This window comes from Patella vulgata, chromosome 4 (genome assembly GCF_932274485.2).
Source record: "Patella vulgata chromosome 4, xgPatVulg1.2, whole genome shotgun sequence".
Taxonomy (NCBI): Eukaryota; Metazoa; Mollusca; class Gastropoda; family Patellidae; genus Patella; species Patella vulgata.
The window spans coordinates 83,103,939-83,124,918 of record NC_065882.2 but is presented as its reverse complement, the minus strand read 5'-3'; the positions used below and the strand labels follow the sequence as shown (position 1 = coordinate 83,124,918).

At 35.1% G+C, this 20,980-nt stretch overlaps 1 protein-coding gene across 2 annotated transcripts in view; it reads right to left on the bottom strand.

Moving 5' to 3' along the window:
- Positions 1 to 1,397: 1,397 nt before the first annotated feature.
- The window catches only part of LOC126817572 (voltage-dependent calcium channel subunit alpha-2/delta-2), a 33,362-nt gene continuing 13,779 nt past the window's right edge, over positions 1,398 to 20,980 (bottom strand). For both annotated transcript variants that reach the window (XM_050544632.2, XM_050544631.2), the window contains exons 14-22: positions 19,924 to 19,992; positions 17,355 to 17,692; positions 15,447 to 15,602; positions 13,751 to 13,962; positions 10,365 to 10,569; positions 9,351 to 9,561; positions 7,848 to 7,986; positions 5,943 to 6,105; positions 1,398 to 3,948 (exon numbers count right to left, since the gene is read on the bottom strand). In XM_050544632.2, coding sequence (XP_050400589.2) covers positions 3,747 to 3,948; positions 5,943 to 6,105; positions 7,848 to 7,986; positions 9,351 to 9,561; positions 10,365 to 10,569; positions 13,751 to 13,962; positions 15,447 to 15,602; positions 17,355 to 17,692; positions 19,924 to 19,992 — 1,695 coding nt within the window. In that variant the 3' untranslated portion in view covers positions 1,398 to 3,746. The remainder of the gene's footprint in view (positions 3,949 to 5,942; positions 6,106 to 7,847; positions 7,987 to 9,350; positions 9,562 to 10,364; positions 10,570 to 13,750; positions 13,963 to 15,446; positions 15,603 to 17,354; positions 17,693 to 19,923; positions 19,993 to 20,980) is intronic.

The following is a 20,980-nucleotide window of genomic DNA, read 5'->3' as shown; positions in this document are numbered from 1 at the left end:
GCGCTGTACGTAAGGTCCCGGGCCTGTAGTGACACAGACTTCACTCAAATTTGAAAACAATCAGGAATAAAACCCACAGATACCATTGTGTAATGCCAGCATGAGTCATGATCTGCTATATGTTACAAGAAATATGAGTGTAAGTATATTGTAGTAAAATTAAAAGGGCTAATCCCGAGAATTTTTTGGAGAATAAAACTCCTTAATTTTGTGTTAAAATCCCTTAAAACCCTCTACCTAAGGTTCGAGCAACTAACTCAATATTTGTGATAAGTTTTCAAAAGTCTGGAAATGGAGAACAGTTAACAAGCTGTATTATGCAATGTCACGATAAAACCAGACTTTTATTTTATAAGAATAATGTGAAGGTGAAATTTACCTTTAGTTATCCAGTACTAGCACATGGGTCATTCACTGTATAGACCTTTCAAGGAACAGGAATCGACTATCAGGTCACCCAACAAAAAGATTGACCCGAAATCTTAAAACGGTTATGTGTCCGGATAAGCAGTTTTGACGTTCACGTCCAAACGACTCAATATTTTGAGCTGGAATTTTTAGGCAAGGTAAATACACCATTCCTCTATATTTTGGCGCTTTAATTTCATATTTACTCCGACTTTTATTTTGGAGACTCTGTTCACATCGGGATAGTCCCTTTAACTATATAAGTAACCGCATAGGTGAAATGTATAAAAACCGTTTTAGTATTTAAAAGCATATTGAATACAGTAGGGTAAATGTTCCACCCATCACAAAAACAGAGCATAAAACAAACAATACTGAATACAAAGAAGCAAATGAGAAAATGTAGACCGTCTCGATCGAAAGACAGTTGTCTGCTGACTGAATGACGTCACATAAAAAAAGCTGGTAGTTTGTCAATGACATCAAAATTTTTGAAAGTGACAAAAACACCACAATATGAATATCTTGCAAGCATTTAGTGCTTAATGTCTGGCAAGGAACAGCTTTTAGTCATTCGGATGGGATGTAAAACCCGAGGAACTGTGTACATGTAGAGAACCCTTGAGATTTAGAATTTGAAGAATTATAGCGGGCGGAAACACTGCTGCCTTTCCAAAATTCCCTCATAAGCACATCATGATACAATCTGAGACGAAGAAATTTTGATTTTGGACTACAATTCAAATAAAGAAAATGATCATCAGGATTTTAGGCTAATGATTATCAGGCTTTTGGGCTAATGATTATCAGGCTTTTGGGCTAATGATTATCAGGCTTTTGGACTAATGATTATCAGGCTTTTTGGCTAATGATTATCAGGCTTTTGGACTAATGATTATCAGGCTCTTGGGCTAATGATTATCAGGTTTTTGGGCTAATGATTATCAGGCTTTTGGCTAATGATTTTAGGTTTTAAAGAGATTAAGCAGTTCTAAATTTTAAACTACTATTTTATTATAAAATATTTTACAATAATTCTATCTATCAGTTTAGATATAACAATTTGATTTAAACACCCAATTATTGCACATAGGAAAGTAAAAAAACCAAAAAAAAATAGTATATAAAAGGAATTAAAAACAATACATCTATGACTATCACAATATTAACATGAAAATAAAAACAAAATATATTCTAATAAGTTACAGAAATTTACACAAAGAAAAAATTTAGGCATCCCCAGTAAGTTTACCTCCCATTGATGATTAATGTCAGCTATGAACTCAAAATGATATTTTTCATCGTAAATCACGTTTCTCACTCTGCACCTGTATATTTATTGTGACTCCTTTCTTGGGCTCAAATACGGGATCTTGGAATTCTTCTCAGAACCATGTTTGAAATCTTAGAACTGGATAAACTCTTTGTATTTTCTTATTATCAAAGATCTATTATTTCAAACAACATTTTTTTTCTCCGAGGCTATATTATCAGAGTTTCAAGCCTCGTAAGACAAGTCATTGTTAAAAATACAGAGGGGTGCTTAACTTTTTTCTTTGTGCATACATTCCTAATTTTTCATATGGGTAAAAGTAAAATTGTATTGTACAAATATATCACCAGCCTTTCTCTTAAAAAGGATCAGAGTATTTCAATCTTTGGCATAAAAATAAAAAAGATCTTAACACAATAAATACAGGTTGACTCTACAAGAAGAAATTGGTTTTACCAGACCTATAAATTGCTGATCTCTGCTTGAAGCTACCGAGAATCTCCAGATCAGAATCTACTTTTAAAGAAAATTAAACATTCATGTCTGCAAAAATCTTGTAAATTTCTAGGCCTGGTTTTTTGGTAAAAATGACTTTTTTGTGATATTTCCATTAATTACCAATCTAATTAAAACACAGATCCTATTTCGTTTCGTTTTTATAGTGAAAAAGTTTGCTTTACTTGTCTTTACTACACTTGGATCTGGAAGAATTGTTATCATTGACGTGTCTGAATGTTGTGAGGGATAAGCCAATGAAACAGTCTGTTACAGTGAGCTTTAGTTGTGTTTTGTACAGAACTGTGGGTAATCCACTAGTAACATCAATGGTTCAATGCTGATTGGTTATTTAAATGTCTGACGTCATAGGGTCAAAAGCCGCTCGTATGACCGGTCAGACCTCGTGTAGTGTAGGCCATCGAAAGTATAAAAAAATGAAACGAAATATAGATCTGTATTTTAATCAGATTGAATTATTGCCAATTTAACAAGAATATTTGAAAACTAGATTTATTTGTTTATTTATACAAAATATCTATATCATTGATCGTTGTTTTTGATATTATATTACAATAAAACTAGTCTGTTTATTACACAATTTTCTTTAAACACAGGAAAGTAGAAGTAGAGTATTTATCCTACTGACTGATTAAAACACAGATTGACACACTACCAGTCCAGTATACAACTATTTTAAACACTGAACAAACTATACATTAATATAACAAATTAAATATAACAAAAGCTATTCATCTTCACGGCCCAGGCATTTTGTTTTACACTGGAATATAGAAATACAGTATTTATCGAGTAGAGAACATCCACTATCTGTATACAACTATTTTAAACACTGAACCAAAATATGTACGAGTATAACATAATTACTGACTAAATATCACAAAAGCTATTCATTCTCACAGCCCAGCCATTTTATCGCAGCAGGCAGACAGAGGTGATCATTTTGGGAATATAGTACAAAAACTTGATGTCTGACTGACTAAAATTACTCTTGGGGTGGAAGTATAAGTCTGCTGTTAGGAAGTTATCAGGTCAGCTATATTATGAGAGAGATAAATGGGGGTTTAGGTCCACTCGAAATTGGGTTTCAATAATTCGCTTGAACATAGGGATCTGTAGACGTAGCAGAAAAACAGAGGACCCGGAGAAAACCCACGAGTCTGGAAAGCGACCCTCCTCCTTGTCACATACAAGCAGGAAATCAAAACCACTCCACTTGACTCAATGACAGACCTTGTGATCTCACCGCACTTTAAACGACTCGATTCCCCGCCCCCTACCCTCTATATCATGAGACATAAGCCTGTGACCTAACCTTCAATTAACGAGGACGGGAGCCCCATTAGGGGAAATACTGATACCCTTTACAAATTCAACCCTTCCAGTTTTAACTAGAATAAATAACTATCAATAATATGTCCACACATTGCTAAAAATTTCATTCTACGTAAAAACTCTTTGTTAAATTCTCTTTAACATTCAGATAAAAAATAACAAGTGCTCAAAACAAATTATAAAATATATTGTTAGTGAATAAATTAGTGCCAATTTAGAAGTTTACAAAAGTGAATATTATTACTGTGATTAGAAGAAAATGAGAAACTGAGCTCTGATTGGCTGCTGTATATGTACATGGCATGGTGATATTTTTTAAGACTGGACATTTTCCTCGTTGAGCTAGAGTTGACGTTGTATCATCTTCATGATCACATGTTCCGTTGATGATACGATAAGCTCCAGAATTCACCACGCTAAAAACATAAACAATGATTGGTTTATTAAACATACATTATGCAAGAGCTAAATCTGCCTATTGCAGGTCTTTCTTTAGGCCTGAAATGTTATATAAATTATTAATTAGACATTTATTAACATGAAAAGACCTAATCAACTCTCGATGCCACTGGATTTGAATCCAATCTGCTGCTCAACGCTCATTGATGATTAAATCCAAAAATGGATAATCAAGACTATGTTTTCTTATCATAATGATGATCGCGTATCGAGGCTAGGCCTAAAATTCAATCGCTAATTTATCGGTTCAGAGTGGAACAATTTGACTGAAATTTTCAGCATATTCCCTTTACATTATCTTGTTTTTAACTATTATAGTGAGAACTGCCAGCTCTATATCTAATCTTCCATAATGTCCCTTTAATCATTTGAGACTTTGAGACTTATACTACCATGGGTTTCATGTCGAAAAATATATGTCAGTCATGACCGCTTTAGCTGAAAATTGACCAAAATGTACTGAGACCCATCGGTCAATGTACACACCATAATACTAGTATATTTTTCTGAAACATGGCTTCGATAGACCTGCTCCGTGTAAATATAAAATCAAACATGGCTACGATCGAACTCCACTATGTAACTATTCAATTTGTCAATGTACACGCCATAATACTAGTATATTTTTCTGAAACATGGCTTCGATAGACCTGCTCCGTGTAAATATAGAATCAAACATGGCTACGATCGACCTCCACTATGTAACTATACAATTTTTCAGTGTGCACGGCACGCCATAATACTAGTATATTTTTCTGAAACATGGCTTCGATAGACCTGCACCATGTAAATATAAAACGGCCAGTACAAGTAAGTGTATGTGTATAGAAGCCATGTCAGCTCATGATTGGTGTTATATATATATCACATTGTCAACCAAGTGAGGAGAAGCGGTTCATCTTACTATATTTGCGGCGGGATGATTTACCCAATACTACCCAATACCACTCCAATATCACCACATACTACCCAATACTACAACATAATGGTGCCAAATGAGCATATAACTTGATCTTTTTCAAAAATAGTGAGATATATCGTGGGAAATGTACTTCAAATGTGATTACCGATGTCTGGCTGTTCCATTTGCCTCCCTATATCACCCAAATCAAGCAAATAATAACCCAATACTACCAAATACTTATCAAATACTACCCAATATTATAAAATATTGGGGTGGTATTGGATGGTATTGGTTAGTATTGGGTAAATCGTCCCACTCCTATATTTGTGCACCCACGTATTGTTCATGTGTCATTAGAATTTTCTAGAACAATCACAGTCAGCATCTTTTAAAGGTCACTGGAAATATAGACTAGAATATGAGCAGAAGGACTAAAATGACGTCATGGATTGTTTATTGAGGGGAAGTTACGACTACTCGCGGAGGTCGGTGGAAATTACTAACATTGAAATTAACCTGTAGCAGGTAATATTGACATTCAGATTCGTGTTATACTTATGGAAAGGATATATTGACATAATTACTTGCATTATTTAAAAAATATTTGAAGCTTTTCCGGTGACCTTTAAGAAAGTCAGAGATGGGGTTTAATGTCCACTCGACACAAACTAGGTCATTTCAGGACTACCGCATGGTTCAATTTTATTTCAAAAATTTGCTTGCACGTAGGGGGTCTTTAGCAGTGGGAAGAAACCAGAGGACCTGGAGAAAACCCTCGAGATTGGACAGGCGACCCTACTTCTTATCACGTACAATCGTAGAATCAAAACCACTCATATTGACTCAATTACAGACCATATGATACAACGCGCACGTGCTAACCATTCGACCATCCAACCCCCGCGTCCCAATACTAAGTTCTAACAAATACCACCTCATTAGTAAAACTAATAGTTATAGAACCTACCATCGTGTTATTTTACAGTTAAAGTTATACATGTAGAACCTACTGTTGTGTTATTTTACAGTTAAAGTTATAGAACCTACCTTCGTGTTATTTTACAGTTAAAGTTATAGAATAGTGTCTCCCGATAGTGGTTCCAGTCTTCTATAACCAGTAAATAAAGGTTTGTTTTAGGGAGAGCCGTCACATAATAAAAGCCGGACATACACGGACCCGATACATTCCCTGTAATCATACCACTTGAACCTAAAATAATTAAAATGAAATAAAATGAAATGGGATTTAACGTCCTACTTTTCTGCACTGACCCACCGCAGTGCACTGAAATAATTATTTACTACCAAGTAAAGTTTTTTTATTCATCGTCTTTGAGTAGCCAAGCATCCGCTGTGGCTCAGTAAGTAAGCCGCTTGCTCGCTTACCAGGAGATCTCGCATTCGCTTCCGCTATTAGCCAAGAAAGTCCTCTGGGGGCAACATAGTGTTTAGTCATTCGGATAGGACGAAAAACTTAGGTCCTGTGTATAGGCTGGTGTCCATATAAAAGAACCCTTTAGAATTCTAAATTAATAAGAGTAGGCCTTAGGTCTGCTCTCCGGGCAAAATTTCCCTCGTAATCATAACACACTGTATGGCATATACCCATCATTTTAGCCCAGTCGGTGTAGAAATATAAGATGTTAAACACCATTTTATTTTATTTCTTTGAGTGGCATTTAATACTTGAAGAGTAGTAACACAGAAACTTATACATGGAAGCAAGAGCACTAACATGGTTCAGTTTTTTCTTCAGTAACTACCTGTACGTAGGAACCATTAGCTGTTGCAGGAACTGGAAGACCCACGAAGTTGGGCATGCGTCCCTACTCCTTGTTACATACAAGCTTAGAATCCAAACCACTCAACTTGACAGACCTTATGATCTAAAGAGCACTAGAGACCACAATATTTCTATCTTGGAAACCTAAGTTCATGAGACGTATCAATATTTCTATCTTGGTAACCTAAGTTCATGAGACGTATCAATATTTCTATCTTGGAAACCTAAGTTTATGAGACGTATCAATATTTCTATCTTGGTAACCTAAGTTCATGAGACGTATCAATATTTCTATCTTGGAAACCTAAGTTTGTGATATGTATCAATACTTCTATCTTAGAAACCTAAGTTTGTGATATGTATCAATACTTCTATCTTAGAAACCTAAGTTTGTGATATGTATCAATACTTCTATCTTAGAAACCTAAGTTTGTGATATGTATCAATACTTCTATCTTAGAAACCTAAGTTTGTGATATGTATCAATACTTCTATCTTAGAAACCTAAGTTTGTGATATGTATCAATACTTCTATCTTAGAAACCTAAGTTTGTGAGACGTATGAGATGTATCAATATTTCTATCATGAAAACCTAAGTTTGTGATATGTATCAATACTTCTATCTTAGAAACCTAAGTTTGTGAGACGTATCAATATTTCTATCATGAAAACCTAAGTTTGTGAGAAGTATCATGAGACGTATCAATACTTCTATCTTCGAAACCTAAGTTTGTGAGACGTATCAATATTTCTATCATGAAAACCTAAGTTTGTGAGAAGTATCATGAGATGTATCAATACTTCTATCTTGGAAACCTAAGTTTGTGATATGTATCAATACTTCTATCTTGGAAACCTAAGTTTGTGAGAAGTATCAATATTTCCATCCTGTGATTAAGTGTAATGGTCGAGTTCGAGACATTAAATAATATATCGATATTGCATATGTGCGTTAGCACTGGGGCTGCATTGTATATAGATATATTATGCAATGTCTTGCACGAGACCCATAAACAACTTAAAATACAGACACTATCCCGCACATGCATTTCAATGAAATATGACACATGGTTCCAATATTTCAATTAGTATAAATAATGTACGCTTTGCACATTGAAATAATGGAACGCCAACATTTGTATTTTAAGGATTTTTATTCCCCTCTTACCTAATTTATCATCAACTGTTGAGAAACTAACAACATCTTGTATACAACCGAAATCACTGTGAAATTTCGGAATAGGACCACGCATTCTATAATAATCATCTGATTCTTCAGGTGTTTTAGGTATTCCTTCTAATGTTACCTGAAAATATATACTATTATTTATAAATACACCAGGGATGATGTTTCAAAATTCTGCTCCATGGACAATTTTAGTTGGGGTCAGGTCACAAGAAGTCGTTTGTAGGCTTTAGGAATTATGAGTGAATAAGCTTCCATTCCCTTTAATAGACAGGCGACACTACTCCTTGTCACGTACAACCGGGGGAATTGAAACCAGGGCAGTTGACTCAATGACAGACCGTATGATACAATGCACACACCCTAACCACCCAATCCCCTTCTCAACCCATATAGTCATGTTTCAAGTCTAATATCTGGAAGTTATGTGATGTTTCAAGTTCCAAGGCTAGAAGTTATGTTTCCACTCCCAAAACTATAGGGGGGTTTGGATGGCTGAATGGTTAGCACGTGCGTGCTGTATCATAAGGCCTGTCATTGAATCAACTTGCGTGGTTTCGAATCCCCGGTTGTACGTGACAAGGGGTAGGGTCGCCTGTCCAGTTCGTAGGTTTTCTCTGGGTCCTCCGGTTTCCTCCCATTGCTAAAAGATCCTCCCTACGCGCAAGCGAATTATTGAAATAAAATTAAACCATATGTTAATCCCGAAATAACCTAGTTTGTGTTAAGTGGACGTTAAACCCCATCTCTCTCTCTCTCTCCAAAACTATAAACAGTGGCATGTACTGTACACTAGACAGGGTATGCTTACTCTACCTAGAACATCTGATAACATTTCTCATTTGCAAAGTTCACACAATTGAACACTTTTGTTATATGTGTATGGGACCAAGATCTGAACACCAGAAACATGACAACTAACATATGGGACCAAAATGAGTTGGAAGTCCCAATTGTTCTGCTCTGAAATGGGCTAATGAAGACGGGCATACGCCATACAGTGTGCTATGAGAGAAATTTTGCCCGGACAGCGGCACTACGGCCTATTCTTATATCGAATTCCAACTGTCAAGGGATCCTTTATGTGCACGCCAATGTGTACACAGGACCTCAGTTTTTCGTCCCATCAGAACGACTAGACAGCTTTCCTTGTCAGACCCTCCGTCCTGCTTCTGGATGATCTTTCTCGGCCAATGCAGAGATCGAACACCCGACCTCCAGGCTAGCAAGCCAGCGTCTCACCCAGTTTGCCACCGTGACTCTCCGTTTTACTATATGAATAATTTTGTAAAAATAGGTTAAAAATATCATTTTAATGATATAACATGAAAAGTAAAATTTCGGATTTGACAAATAAAGCAAATTCATTTTTGTTTTTTTATATTTTTTTTGCATATTTTCGACATTTTTGGTTCCAATTGCAAATAATGACCTGTTAATTCTGACACATTTTGCTGTTCGCCACTATCGTAAAAGTATGCTTACCTTTGGGGCTAACGGAGATATTCGACAAGATCCTTGAAAATCCTGGTCTTTATTTCGTTTGATAAAGCCATGTTCGTAAATCAGGTGTTTCATCACCTCTCCTTCTTTACGACCCAAAGTCACACCATCATATTTACTCTTGTCTAAACTATTAGCCAATAGAAAATCAGGATCCATGACAAGTTTTGCGCTACTATCAAACAAATAACACCTGCAAATAATAATTATTAGATTTTTGAGTATATTTCTAAATGAAATAAAATGGAGTTTAACCCCCATACTGTTCTGCTCTGACTGGGCCACTGAAGAATGGCATACGCTATACACTGTGCTATGAGGGAAATTTGGCCTGGACAGCAGAGCTACAGCCTACCTTTATTTATAAATTCCATCTGTCAAGGTTCTTTTACGTGCATGCCAATGTGTATACAGGAACTCTGTTGAGCTTAGGACTCGAGTCGCGGCGAGGGAGCATAATTTAAACTGTCACAGGACTCAGATTTTGTTAAGACTTGGGACATGAGTCGGGAGTAAAGTCAGAGACTTGGGACTTGATTCGGACTCAAGGTCATTTGCATTGTTCCCACCTCTGGAGCCAGCGTCTTCTAGTCACCGTGGCTACCTGCAGATTCTGCGGTAAAACAGAGAGAGAGAGAGAGAGAGAGAAATGGGGTTTAACGTCCACTCGACACAAACTAGGTCATTTCAGGACTAACACAAGGCTCAATTTTATTTTAATAATTCACTAGCGCGTAGCAGTGGGAGGAAACCGGAGGACCCGGAGATAACCCACGAGGTTGACAGGCACCCTACTCCTTGTCACGTACAAACAGGGATTCGAAACCACGCCAGCTGACACAATGACAGGCCTTATGATACATCGCGAACGTGCTTACCATTCCGCCATCCAATCCCCCACGGTAAAACAGACTTAACTTTATATTTGTAAAGAATTTAGATAATGCTAATAAATGACATATTGTTTTTAAATAAATATAAATAAGTATTATATACCTTGTTTCACAGCCAGGTTCGCCATCTCGACACGTATAAACTTGTTGACACGATTTACGGAAATCACTGGCCTGCATCGAACCCATCGTTTTATTGTGGAAATCATCATATAGAATATCCAATCCTGTTACAGCTTCAACACGTTCCGTAGAACACCGTCGATGATCTGCGTTTGGACCTGGAGCTTTACTCAAATAACATACCTCTGCAATGTATTATATACTTTATTACACCCTATTATATACTTTATCACACCCTATTATAGACTTTATTTCACTCTATTACATGTATATACTTTATTTCACCCTATTATAGACTTTATTACACCCTATTATATACTTTATTACACCCTATTATATACTTTATTACACTCTATAATATACTTTATTACACCCTATTATATACTTTATTATATACTTTATAACACCCTATTATATACTTTATTTCACCCTATTATAGACTTTATTACACCCTAATATAGACTTTATTACACCTATTATATACTTTATTTCACCCTATTATAGACTTTATTACACCCTATTATAGACTTTATTTCACTCTATTACATGTATATACTTTATTTCACCCTATTACATGTATATACTTTATTTCACTCTATTACATGTATATACTTTATTTCACCCTATTATATACTTTATTACACTCTATTATATACTTTATTACACCTATTATATACTTTATTTCACCCTATTATAGACTTTATTACACTCTATTATAGACTTTATTACACCCTATTATGAACTTTATTACACCCTATAATATACTTTATTAAATCCCTTATATACTTTATTACACTCTATTATATACTTTATTACACCTATTATATACTTTATTACACCTATTATATACTTTATTACACCCTATAATAGACTTTATTACACCCTATAATATACTTTATTACACCTATTATATACTTTATTACACCCTATTATATACTTTATTACACCCTATAATATACTTTATTACACCTATTATATACTTTATTACACCCTATTATATACTTTATCACACCCTATTATAGACTTTATTTCACTCTATTACATGTATATACTTTATTTCACCCTATTATAGACTTTATTACACCCTATTATATACTTTATTTCACCCTATTATATACTTTAATACACTCTATTATATACTTTATTACACCCTATTACATGCTTTATTACACCTATTATATACTTTATTACACCCTATTATATACTTTATTACACCCTATTATATACTTTATCACACCCTATTATAGACTTTATTTCACTCTATTACATGTATATACTTTATTTCACCCTATTATAGACTTTATTACACCCTATTATATACTTTAATACACTCTATTATATACTTTATTACACTCTATTATATACTTTATTACACCCTATAATATACTTTATTAAATCCCTTATATACTTTATTACACTCTATTATATACTTTATTACACCTATTATATACTTTATTACACCCTATTACATGCTTTATTACACCCTATTATATACTTTATTACACTCTATTATATACTTTATTACACCTATTATATACTTTATTACACCCTATTATATACTTTATTACACCTATTATATACTTTATTTCACCCTATTATAGACTTTATTACACCCTATTATAGACTTTATTACACCCTATAATATACTTTATTACACCCTACTATATACTTTATTACACTTTATTATATACTTTATAACACCCTATTATATACTTTATTTCACCCTATTATAGACTTTATTACACCCTATTATAGACTTTATTACACCTATTATATACTTTATTTCACCCTATTATAGACTTTATTACACCCTATTATAGACTTTATTTCACTCTATTACATGTATATACTTTATTTCACCCTATTACATGTATATACTTTATTTCACTCTATTACATGTATATACTTTATTTCACCCTATTATATACTTTATTACACTCTATTATAGACTTTATTACACCCTATTATATACTTTATTACACCCTATAATATACTTTATTAAATCCCTTATATACTTTATTACACTCTATTATATACTTTATTACACCTATTATATACTTTATTACACCCTATTATATACTTTATTACACCTATTATATACTTTATTTCACCCTATTATAGACTTTATTACACCCTATTATAGACTTTATTACACCCTATTATATACTTTATTACACCCTACTATATACTTTATTACACTCTATTATATACTTTATTACACTTTATTATATACTTTATAACACCCTATTATATACTTTATTACACCTATTATATACTTTATTTCACCCTATTATAGACTTTATTATATACTTTATATACTTTATTACACTCTAGTATAGACTTTATTACACCCTATTATATACTTTATTACACCCTATTATTGTCTTTATTTCACCCTATTAGTTACAATCTGATTTAAACACAGATCCTATTTAGTTTCATTTTTTAGAGTTCAAAATTTCCTTTTACTTGTCTTTACTACAAGAGTTGTTATAAGACCTGAGTTTTGGATGGCGTGTGGAATTAGCCAATGAAATCATCTGTACAGTGACTTCTTTGCGTGCGATGCACGGAACTGTGGGTAAACCACTAGAAACATCAACGCTGATTAATTAATCAATGTCTGATGTCATAGGGTTCAAAAGTTGTTCGTATGACCTCTGACACGACTTTTTACTACAACCGGTGAAATCTTCATGTAGTGTAGGCCATCAAAAGTATAAAAAAAAACGAAACGAAATATAGATCTGTATTTTAATCAGAATGGATTAGGCATAAAGTCACTGGGGAGTCAATAGGTGGTGGTATTTTAAGAAATTCACTTTTTTGCTTCATCTTTGTCAGAATTTTCTTGTGCATCTTTTCATCTAGTTGTCGTAACTTTTAACCCAGATGGGGTTTAATGTCCACTTGACACAAACTAGGTCATTTCGGCACTAACATAAGGCTCAATTTTATTTCAATAATTTTTTTGTGTGTAGGGGTCTTTAGCAGCGAGAGGTAAGAGGAGGACCCAGAGAAAAACCCACAAGGTTGGAGAGGCGACCCTACTCCTTGTAACGTACAACCAGGGAATCGAAACCATGCCAGTTGACTCAATGACAGACCTTATTATACAATGTGCACACGATAACCATTTGGCCATCCAACCCCCTGGAAATGTAGCCAGGTGAATCTTTCCCCCCGATATATGTTTTCGCTGTATAAAATTGTAAATTACCAGCTTTCACTGCTTATTTCTACACTGGATGTTTATTTCAGTATGGGCGGATAGCTATCTGCTGTTTAAACGGTTAAAAATATTCGAAGAAATCTTCAGAAATACGTAATTATTTGTGAAACGAAAATAAAGAAATTGCATCTTACTTGTCATGCAATCACTGTCAAGGTCACATTTACAGCCGCCTGGTAGTGGTCTTCCTTTAAATACCTCACATTCTCGATCAGTTTTAGGTGTCATGCCCTCAAACACGGCCTGGGATATCGTGTTAATCTTGCCCACACCAGCAGCGTCCATATAAGGTGTTGATATAGATGTTTTATGTGGAGCTGAGCTGGTTCGTTTGTACCATGGACGTCTAAAGATAAACAATTTTTATCAATTTATAGTTCAAAATTTCGTTTTACTTGTCTTTTCTACACTATGATCTGGAAGAGTTGTTATATTACTGGCGTTCTGGTTAAGTGAGGGATTAGCCAATGAAAAGGTCTGTTACAGCGAGTTCTTGGCGTGCCATGCACAGAACTGTGGGTAAACCACTAGAAACATCAATGCTGATTGATTAATCTATGTCTGACGTTATGGGTCAAAAGTCGGCCATATTATGACCCCTGACGCGACCTTTCAGTACAACAAGTCAGATCTTCATGTAAGTGTAGGCCATTGAAAAAATAAAAAAATGAAACGAAATATAGATCTGTATTTTAATCAGATTGAATTATTATTTTATTGAACAGGGACTTCATTCACAAAAAACATAAAGAGCTGGCAGTTCTCGCCATAATAGTTAAAAAATAGATAATGATAACAGAATATACTGAAAATTTCAGTCAAATTGCTTCACTCTGAACTGAGATATTAGCGATTCAATTTTAGGCTAGCACTGATCGTCATTACGATAATAAATAAAGTCTCGATTATCCATTTTTACGTTAAATTATCCATCCCAAAACATATTTGAATCCATTAAATATCGCAGGCTAACGATGACATCGAGAGTTGATTATGGCCTTGTCATATTAATATATGTGAGGGGGGCCACAGTGGCTAAGTGGGTAAAACGCTGGCTTGCTAGTGTGGAGGTCGGGTGTTCGATCCCTACATTGGCCGAGAAAGATCATCCAGATTTTCCGGCGTGATGCAGAACGGAGGGCCTGATAAGGAAAGCTGTCTAGTCCTTCGGATGGTAGGAAAAACTGAGATCCTGTGTATACATTGGCGTGCACGTAAAAGATCCCTTGACAGTTGGAATTCGATATAAGAGTAGGCCATAGTGCCGCTGTCCGGGCAAAATTTCTCTCATAGCACACTATATGGCGTATGCCCGTCTTCATTAGCCCAGTACGGAGCAGAAGAGTAGGACGTTAAACCCCATTTTATTTCATTAATAAATGTCTAGTTAAATCTAGGTATATCGCAGCCATCCAATGCCCCAGAGAGTTGATTATGATCTTGTCATGTTAATAAATGTCTAATTAATAATTTATTTAGCATTTAAGGCCTAAAAAAAGACCTACATGTTTAATTAAGTTTTTGTGAATAAACAAGTGAATAAAATGAAATGAGATCTAACTTAATCTCCTACTTTCTTGCCCAAACTAGACTAACAAAGATGTGCATACATCATGCAGTGTTCTATCAGTGAAATTTTATCCACACATTTCCACTAACCCTGCAAACTAGTGCAAAGTGTACACAGGGGCCTTGATTTCTCATCGTATCCGATGGGCAAGAGGCTACACCATTGACAAAGGGAAACCACACTGAAAATTCCAGAGGCTATTTCTTAGCCAACACCGGGATGCAACCCAGGACCTCCTGGAAGGGGATGAATTATCTTACTTGGTAGGATCGTATCCACGTGATGATCTATGACCAGGATATGTTCTAAAAACTCCGCTACGTAAACCAACATTCGTCCATTTTATTTGATTGATCGACTCAAAATCTCTTGTTCTCCAGATTTCTTCTATTGGTTGTGTAATTAACACATCAGCCCTGCAAAATATCCATAACAACAGTTATATAACCATAACAACAGTCTTTATAATCAAGATAACAGTCTTTATAATCAAGACAACAGTCTTTATAATCAAGACAACAGTCTTTATAATCAAGACAACAGTCTTTATATCATCATGACAACAGTCATATAACCAGGAAAACTCCACTTCACTCACCCCATCAATCTCTTGAACCCCTGGTCTCCCACCCCACTCTCCCCACCAAAGTCTTGAACTCCTCATTCCACACTAATCTCTTGAGCCCCTGGTCTCCCAACCCCGGGCCACGAAATTTCACACGAACGATACCAATCGGTAACGTGCCGTCGCGCTAGCTCAAAAACATGCAACCGATTTCCTGGTTACGCAAATTGAAATATCGGTTATGTTAACAAATTTCATTAACAGATCTATTCACATTTGATCAATTTTTATACAGGATGACTTTGTGACACGGGTCTAAATTATTTGTATTATAGCACAAACTCCATTCATTCATTCTTGGCATTTCATTTCTCCATTTTACCGGTACTTTGACAGATCACGTATTTTGACACCACGTAGGCTATTGACCAGTTGCAAGCACGTTGATTTAAAAATGCCCCTCACTCCTAATTCTTTAAATGATTAGTTATGCCATAAATTTTGAAAGCGTACCTTTGGATTTTCAAACACAAAATGAGAAATGAGTTTGACTATTTAACATGTCGGCTATATTTCCAAAGAATTTACTACACATGTTCCTTTCAGTTTTCACTATAGCCATGCTGTAGTATGTATGTCGTCAACTTTGACCCCCTCCCCAAGCATCGTTCGAGCGATAATGTAAACGATTTTACTCTCCTGTCTATTTTAATATTATTTCATGACATCAAACTATTCTGTTTCCTTTTGAGACTTTGTGTATAGAGTGCCGAGGTTTATAATAAATACTGTTTGTCAATCAGTCGCTATACCTAAGAGTGAGGCTATCGCATGCTACGTGCTTGGATGAATGATTGCAAGTGACAAGTGTAATATGAAGTACGCATGTAGTCTTCAGAGAGCGAAAACAATGTGGTAGCTACCATTCCTGGTTTTTGAAGGTCAGATATGATATAAAAACGAAAATCCATTAGTAATTTTTGGAACTGATTCCCCTCATTATTAAAATGTAGGGATTTAGTGAAGTGGAACATTTTTTTTCTAATGTTTTATTGTTTAAATGTTGACACCGTGGGATTAAAGCCATTAACACTTAACCTAATATAATATTAAATATAAAAGAATAAAGTTAGTCAAGTTATTTCTTTAAAAAATACATTCACTGCAAGTGGAAATGAATAATAGCACCATTTAAATTTAAATCTGGATAAAACATGAAAACAGCGCAACCATTTTATGTAACCAATTGGTTACGCAATGATCATCTGGCGTAACCAAAGAAAATGGTTACGCAGAGCATAAAGCTGCAACCATTTTTCTGGTTACGCCAAAATTTGAAATTTCGTGGCCTGCAACCCACTCTGCCACCAAAGTCCTCATCCCACACTAATCTCTTGGGACACTGGTCTCACAACCCACTTTGCCCACCAAAGTCTTGAACTCCTCATCCCACACTAATCTCTCGAGCCCCTGGTCTCCCAACCCAATCTACCAACCAAAGTCTTGAACTCCTCATCCCACACTAATCTCTTGAGCCCCTGGTCTTGAACTCCTCATTCCACACTAATCTCTTGAACCCCTGAATTCACCCTACAATATTTACCTGACTCCCTTGTTAAACTTCTGTTTTCCCGATTCACAACCCAGATCAGTTTGGTTCCCGTTAATCCATATATGGGCTTCGTAAGTTTTCATCGCTAGGTTATCGTTATACATATATTTAGTTGGATCACAGTGGGCCTTTGGAGCCAAGAAAATTGTTGAATGTTTGTAGGTTATTCTCAGACCTGGATAACGTTTTTCATTTTCCCTGATGTCAATCTTCTTCCATAACCCAGGAAATCTCTCCTTGAGTAGTCTCCCCTTGTACTCCTTCAACAGGTTGTAATAACTCTCATCATATTTTGATCGATCTAACGGTTCCTGTGATCTACGAAATTCCTGACAACAGAAATTATAAACTTTGAAAAAATTCAATCAGATTAAACATTTTTATTTTATGATCAGTAGTGGAATACCGCGTTTTATCAGTGAAATAAAAGTGTTATTCCACTGGCTAAAGTAGTCCATGGTGTTTTTACCTAAAATAATTGTAAAATCATGAAATAAAATATGTTATTCACTCTAAAACGACAAATATCCTCTATTTATTTTGGGAATTAATCTGTCAGACAAATAAGGTAATAATCATATGGTCATTAGACAAATAAGGTAATAATCATAAGATAATATTGTCCATAACAGGATCAGTTTCCTCCTACTCAATGCTCACTCTGGGATGCAATTTTTTCCGCCAAATTTTCATTTATTAACCATGTATTTGTTACGCCAAAATTTTTATTATATTTTTACTTTCAATATAAAATTATGATGTTACAATTTTACAAAATTCTTCTCTGCTTGCAGAGGCCATTTTTTGAAAGGTTTTTTAGTACACTACAAACAGTTGTGAATGATTTTGTAAAGTTAGCTGATTCACATACAGAACAAGATATTTTTTTGGTAGCTGCATTATACCTTAAAGGACAATATTGGTGCCAGTCATTATCACATATGTGATAGAGCTGGTTAAACACATTCCAAATACAATTTTAACACAGAGATCATTGCTACGACAGCTGAGCAATACAGGTTTCCTGAGTCGGAAGTGACGAACGCCAAAGGAAAACACGAGTCATCTCTCTATATAACTGACTGATGTGACGAGTGATAACGGATATTCGGCCGAATTTCTGCTCACTAATAATTCCTTCGAAGACCAACAGTTGATATATGGGACTGTAAGAGGATACCTGACAATTCAATAAAGTAATTTAATGTCATTAGATAAGAGAACACGAGAAAAATAGAAATAGTCTGTACATTCCCTTGTTTATATTCATTCTATATCTTATAAAAACATGGTAATGCACGGACTTTTTCTGTTTTTCTTTCGTGTTCTCTTATCTAGTGGCAGTCAATTTTTTTTATGAATTGTCAGATATCCTCTCACAATCTCATCCAAAAACTTTTGGTCTTCGAATGAATTATTAGTGAGCAGAAATTCGCCCGTATATCCGTTATCACTCGTCACATCAGTCACTTCCGATTCTGGAAAACTGTATTACTCAGCTATCGTAGCAATGATCTCTGTGTTAAATTTATATTTGGAATGTGTTTAACCAGCTCTATCACATATGTGATAATGACTGGAACCAATATTGTCCTTTAACCAAGGATTTGAAAATTTCCATTCATCCCTATTCATCCTTTTTTCCAAATGCACCTAAAATTTTACGCTTTTTGACATTTTTCTTGCCGCAGAGAGAGAGAGAGAGAGAGAGAGAGAGAAATGGGGTTTAACGCCCACTCAACACAAACTAGGTCATTTCGGGACTAACATATGGTTGGACAGGCGACCTTACTCCTTGCCACATACAACCGAGGAACAGAAACCATACCAGTTGACTCAATGATAGACCGTATGATACAGCGCGCACGTCCTAATCATTGGACCATCCAACCCCCCCAGATCATACAGAAGGCATTAACACAAATAAATCGAAATGAAATGAAATGAAATGGGGCAAATAAATCGATCATATAGTGTCTGCCCTTTTTGATAATATATAGAAACGATAAAAAAAGTCACCGATTCGTATTTGAAGACCAATAATAAAATCTTTTGTCTCTTAATTAGTTTATTACTACTTACCGTAAATACTTATCAACATTAAGATATATCAATAGACAAAAGATAGTCCTATTATTGATACCTAATTGACTGATAACTGAAGACCAATAATAAAATCTTTGGTATCTTAATTAGTTTATTACTACTTACCGTAAATACTTATCAACACTAAGATATATCAATAGACAAAAGATAGTCCTATTATTGATACCTAATTGACTGATAACTGACTCTACCAGGCGCAAATAAAAACTGTAACGAACTGGAAATCAAAGCTTTGTGGCAAATTTTTTTATTGGCACGTCAAAAAGATAATTTTTGAAATAAAATTGAACCATATGTTAGTCCCGAAGTGACGTGGTTTGTCTCGAATGAACCTTGAACCCTGTTTCTCTCTCTTACAATGTAGTTGTTGGAACTACTTTATGTTGGAACTACTTTATGTTGAGGTCTTGGGTGGTTAATTATATATAATACTATAAATAAAATATATACTCACCATGTCAGTATCGGCTAAACTGAAGGCAAACGAATATTCTGAATTATTTAGGGCTGCATAATAATAATTCTGAAAATACAATTCTATAATTATCAAATGGTGTAGCTTAACGAAAAAAGAAATGCTGGGAAATTTTCTGCACGTAAATTACACAATGTTGTCAATATTTGAGTTTATTTTGCAACAATTGGGTGAAAAACGTGGATATTTTGCGTAACTGTGACCTCCACTTACCGTGAACCTCAAATTGACAAAAAAATCAGTTACAGATTTTCTAATAAAAAGGGAAAGTTCTTCGTTTTTATGGAGAAAAATTGCCCTAATATGAGAGAGAGAGAGAGAGAGAGAGAGAGAGAGAGAGAGAGAAGATAGAACAGATAAGATAATCTTCAAGTCTAAACTATAAACCAAATTCCCCAAATATTCTTGTCCGTTGAAATATTGTGTAATAATCTGTGTTATGTCAGTTTAAATCAATGTATTACGAAGACCCTGTTTTTTTGTCCCATTCAAACGACTAGACACTGTCTTTGCCAGGCCCTTCGTCCTACACCAACAATCACGCGGGAAAATCTGAAGGAACTATATACACCAACAACGGGGAGTGAACATGGGATCTCGCGGTTAGAGAGCCAACTGAAGTAGCGTAGTTTCAAATTCCCACTTGTACATGACAAGGAGTAGCGTCACCTGTCCAACCTAGTGGGTTTATTTCTCCTGGTCCTACGGTTTTCTCCCACTGCTAAAGACCCCTATGTTCAAGTTAATAATTGAAATAAAATTGAAAATATGTTAGTCCCAAAATGACCTGGTTTGTGTCGAGTGGGCATTAAACCCCAATTCTCTCTCTCCTTACGCACCGCGGCTGCCTAGTCTATATCAATATTTTACTTCCGATTATGTGAGTCTAAATCAATGTATGACATGGACGGGAGACCATGGTTTTTCGTCCCATCTGAACAACTAGACACTGCCCATGTCAGGCACTCCATCCTGCACCACTGACATGGGGAAACCATGCTGGAAAATCCCAAGGAAGCTTCAAAGCAAGGTTAGT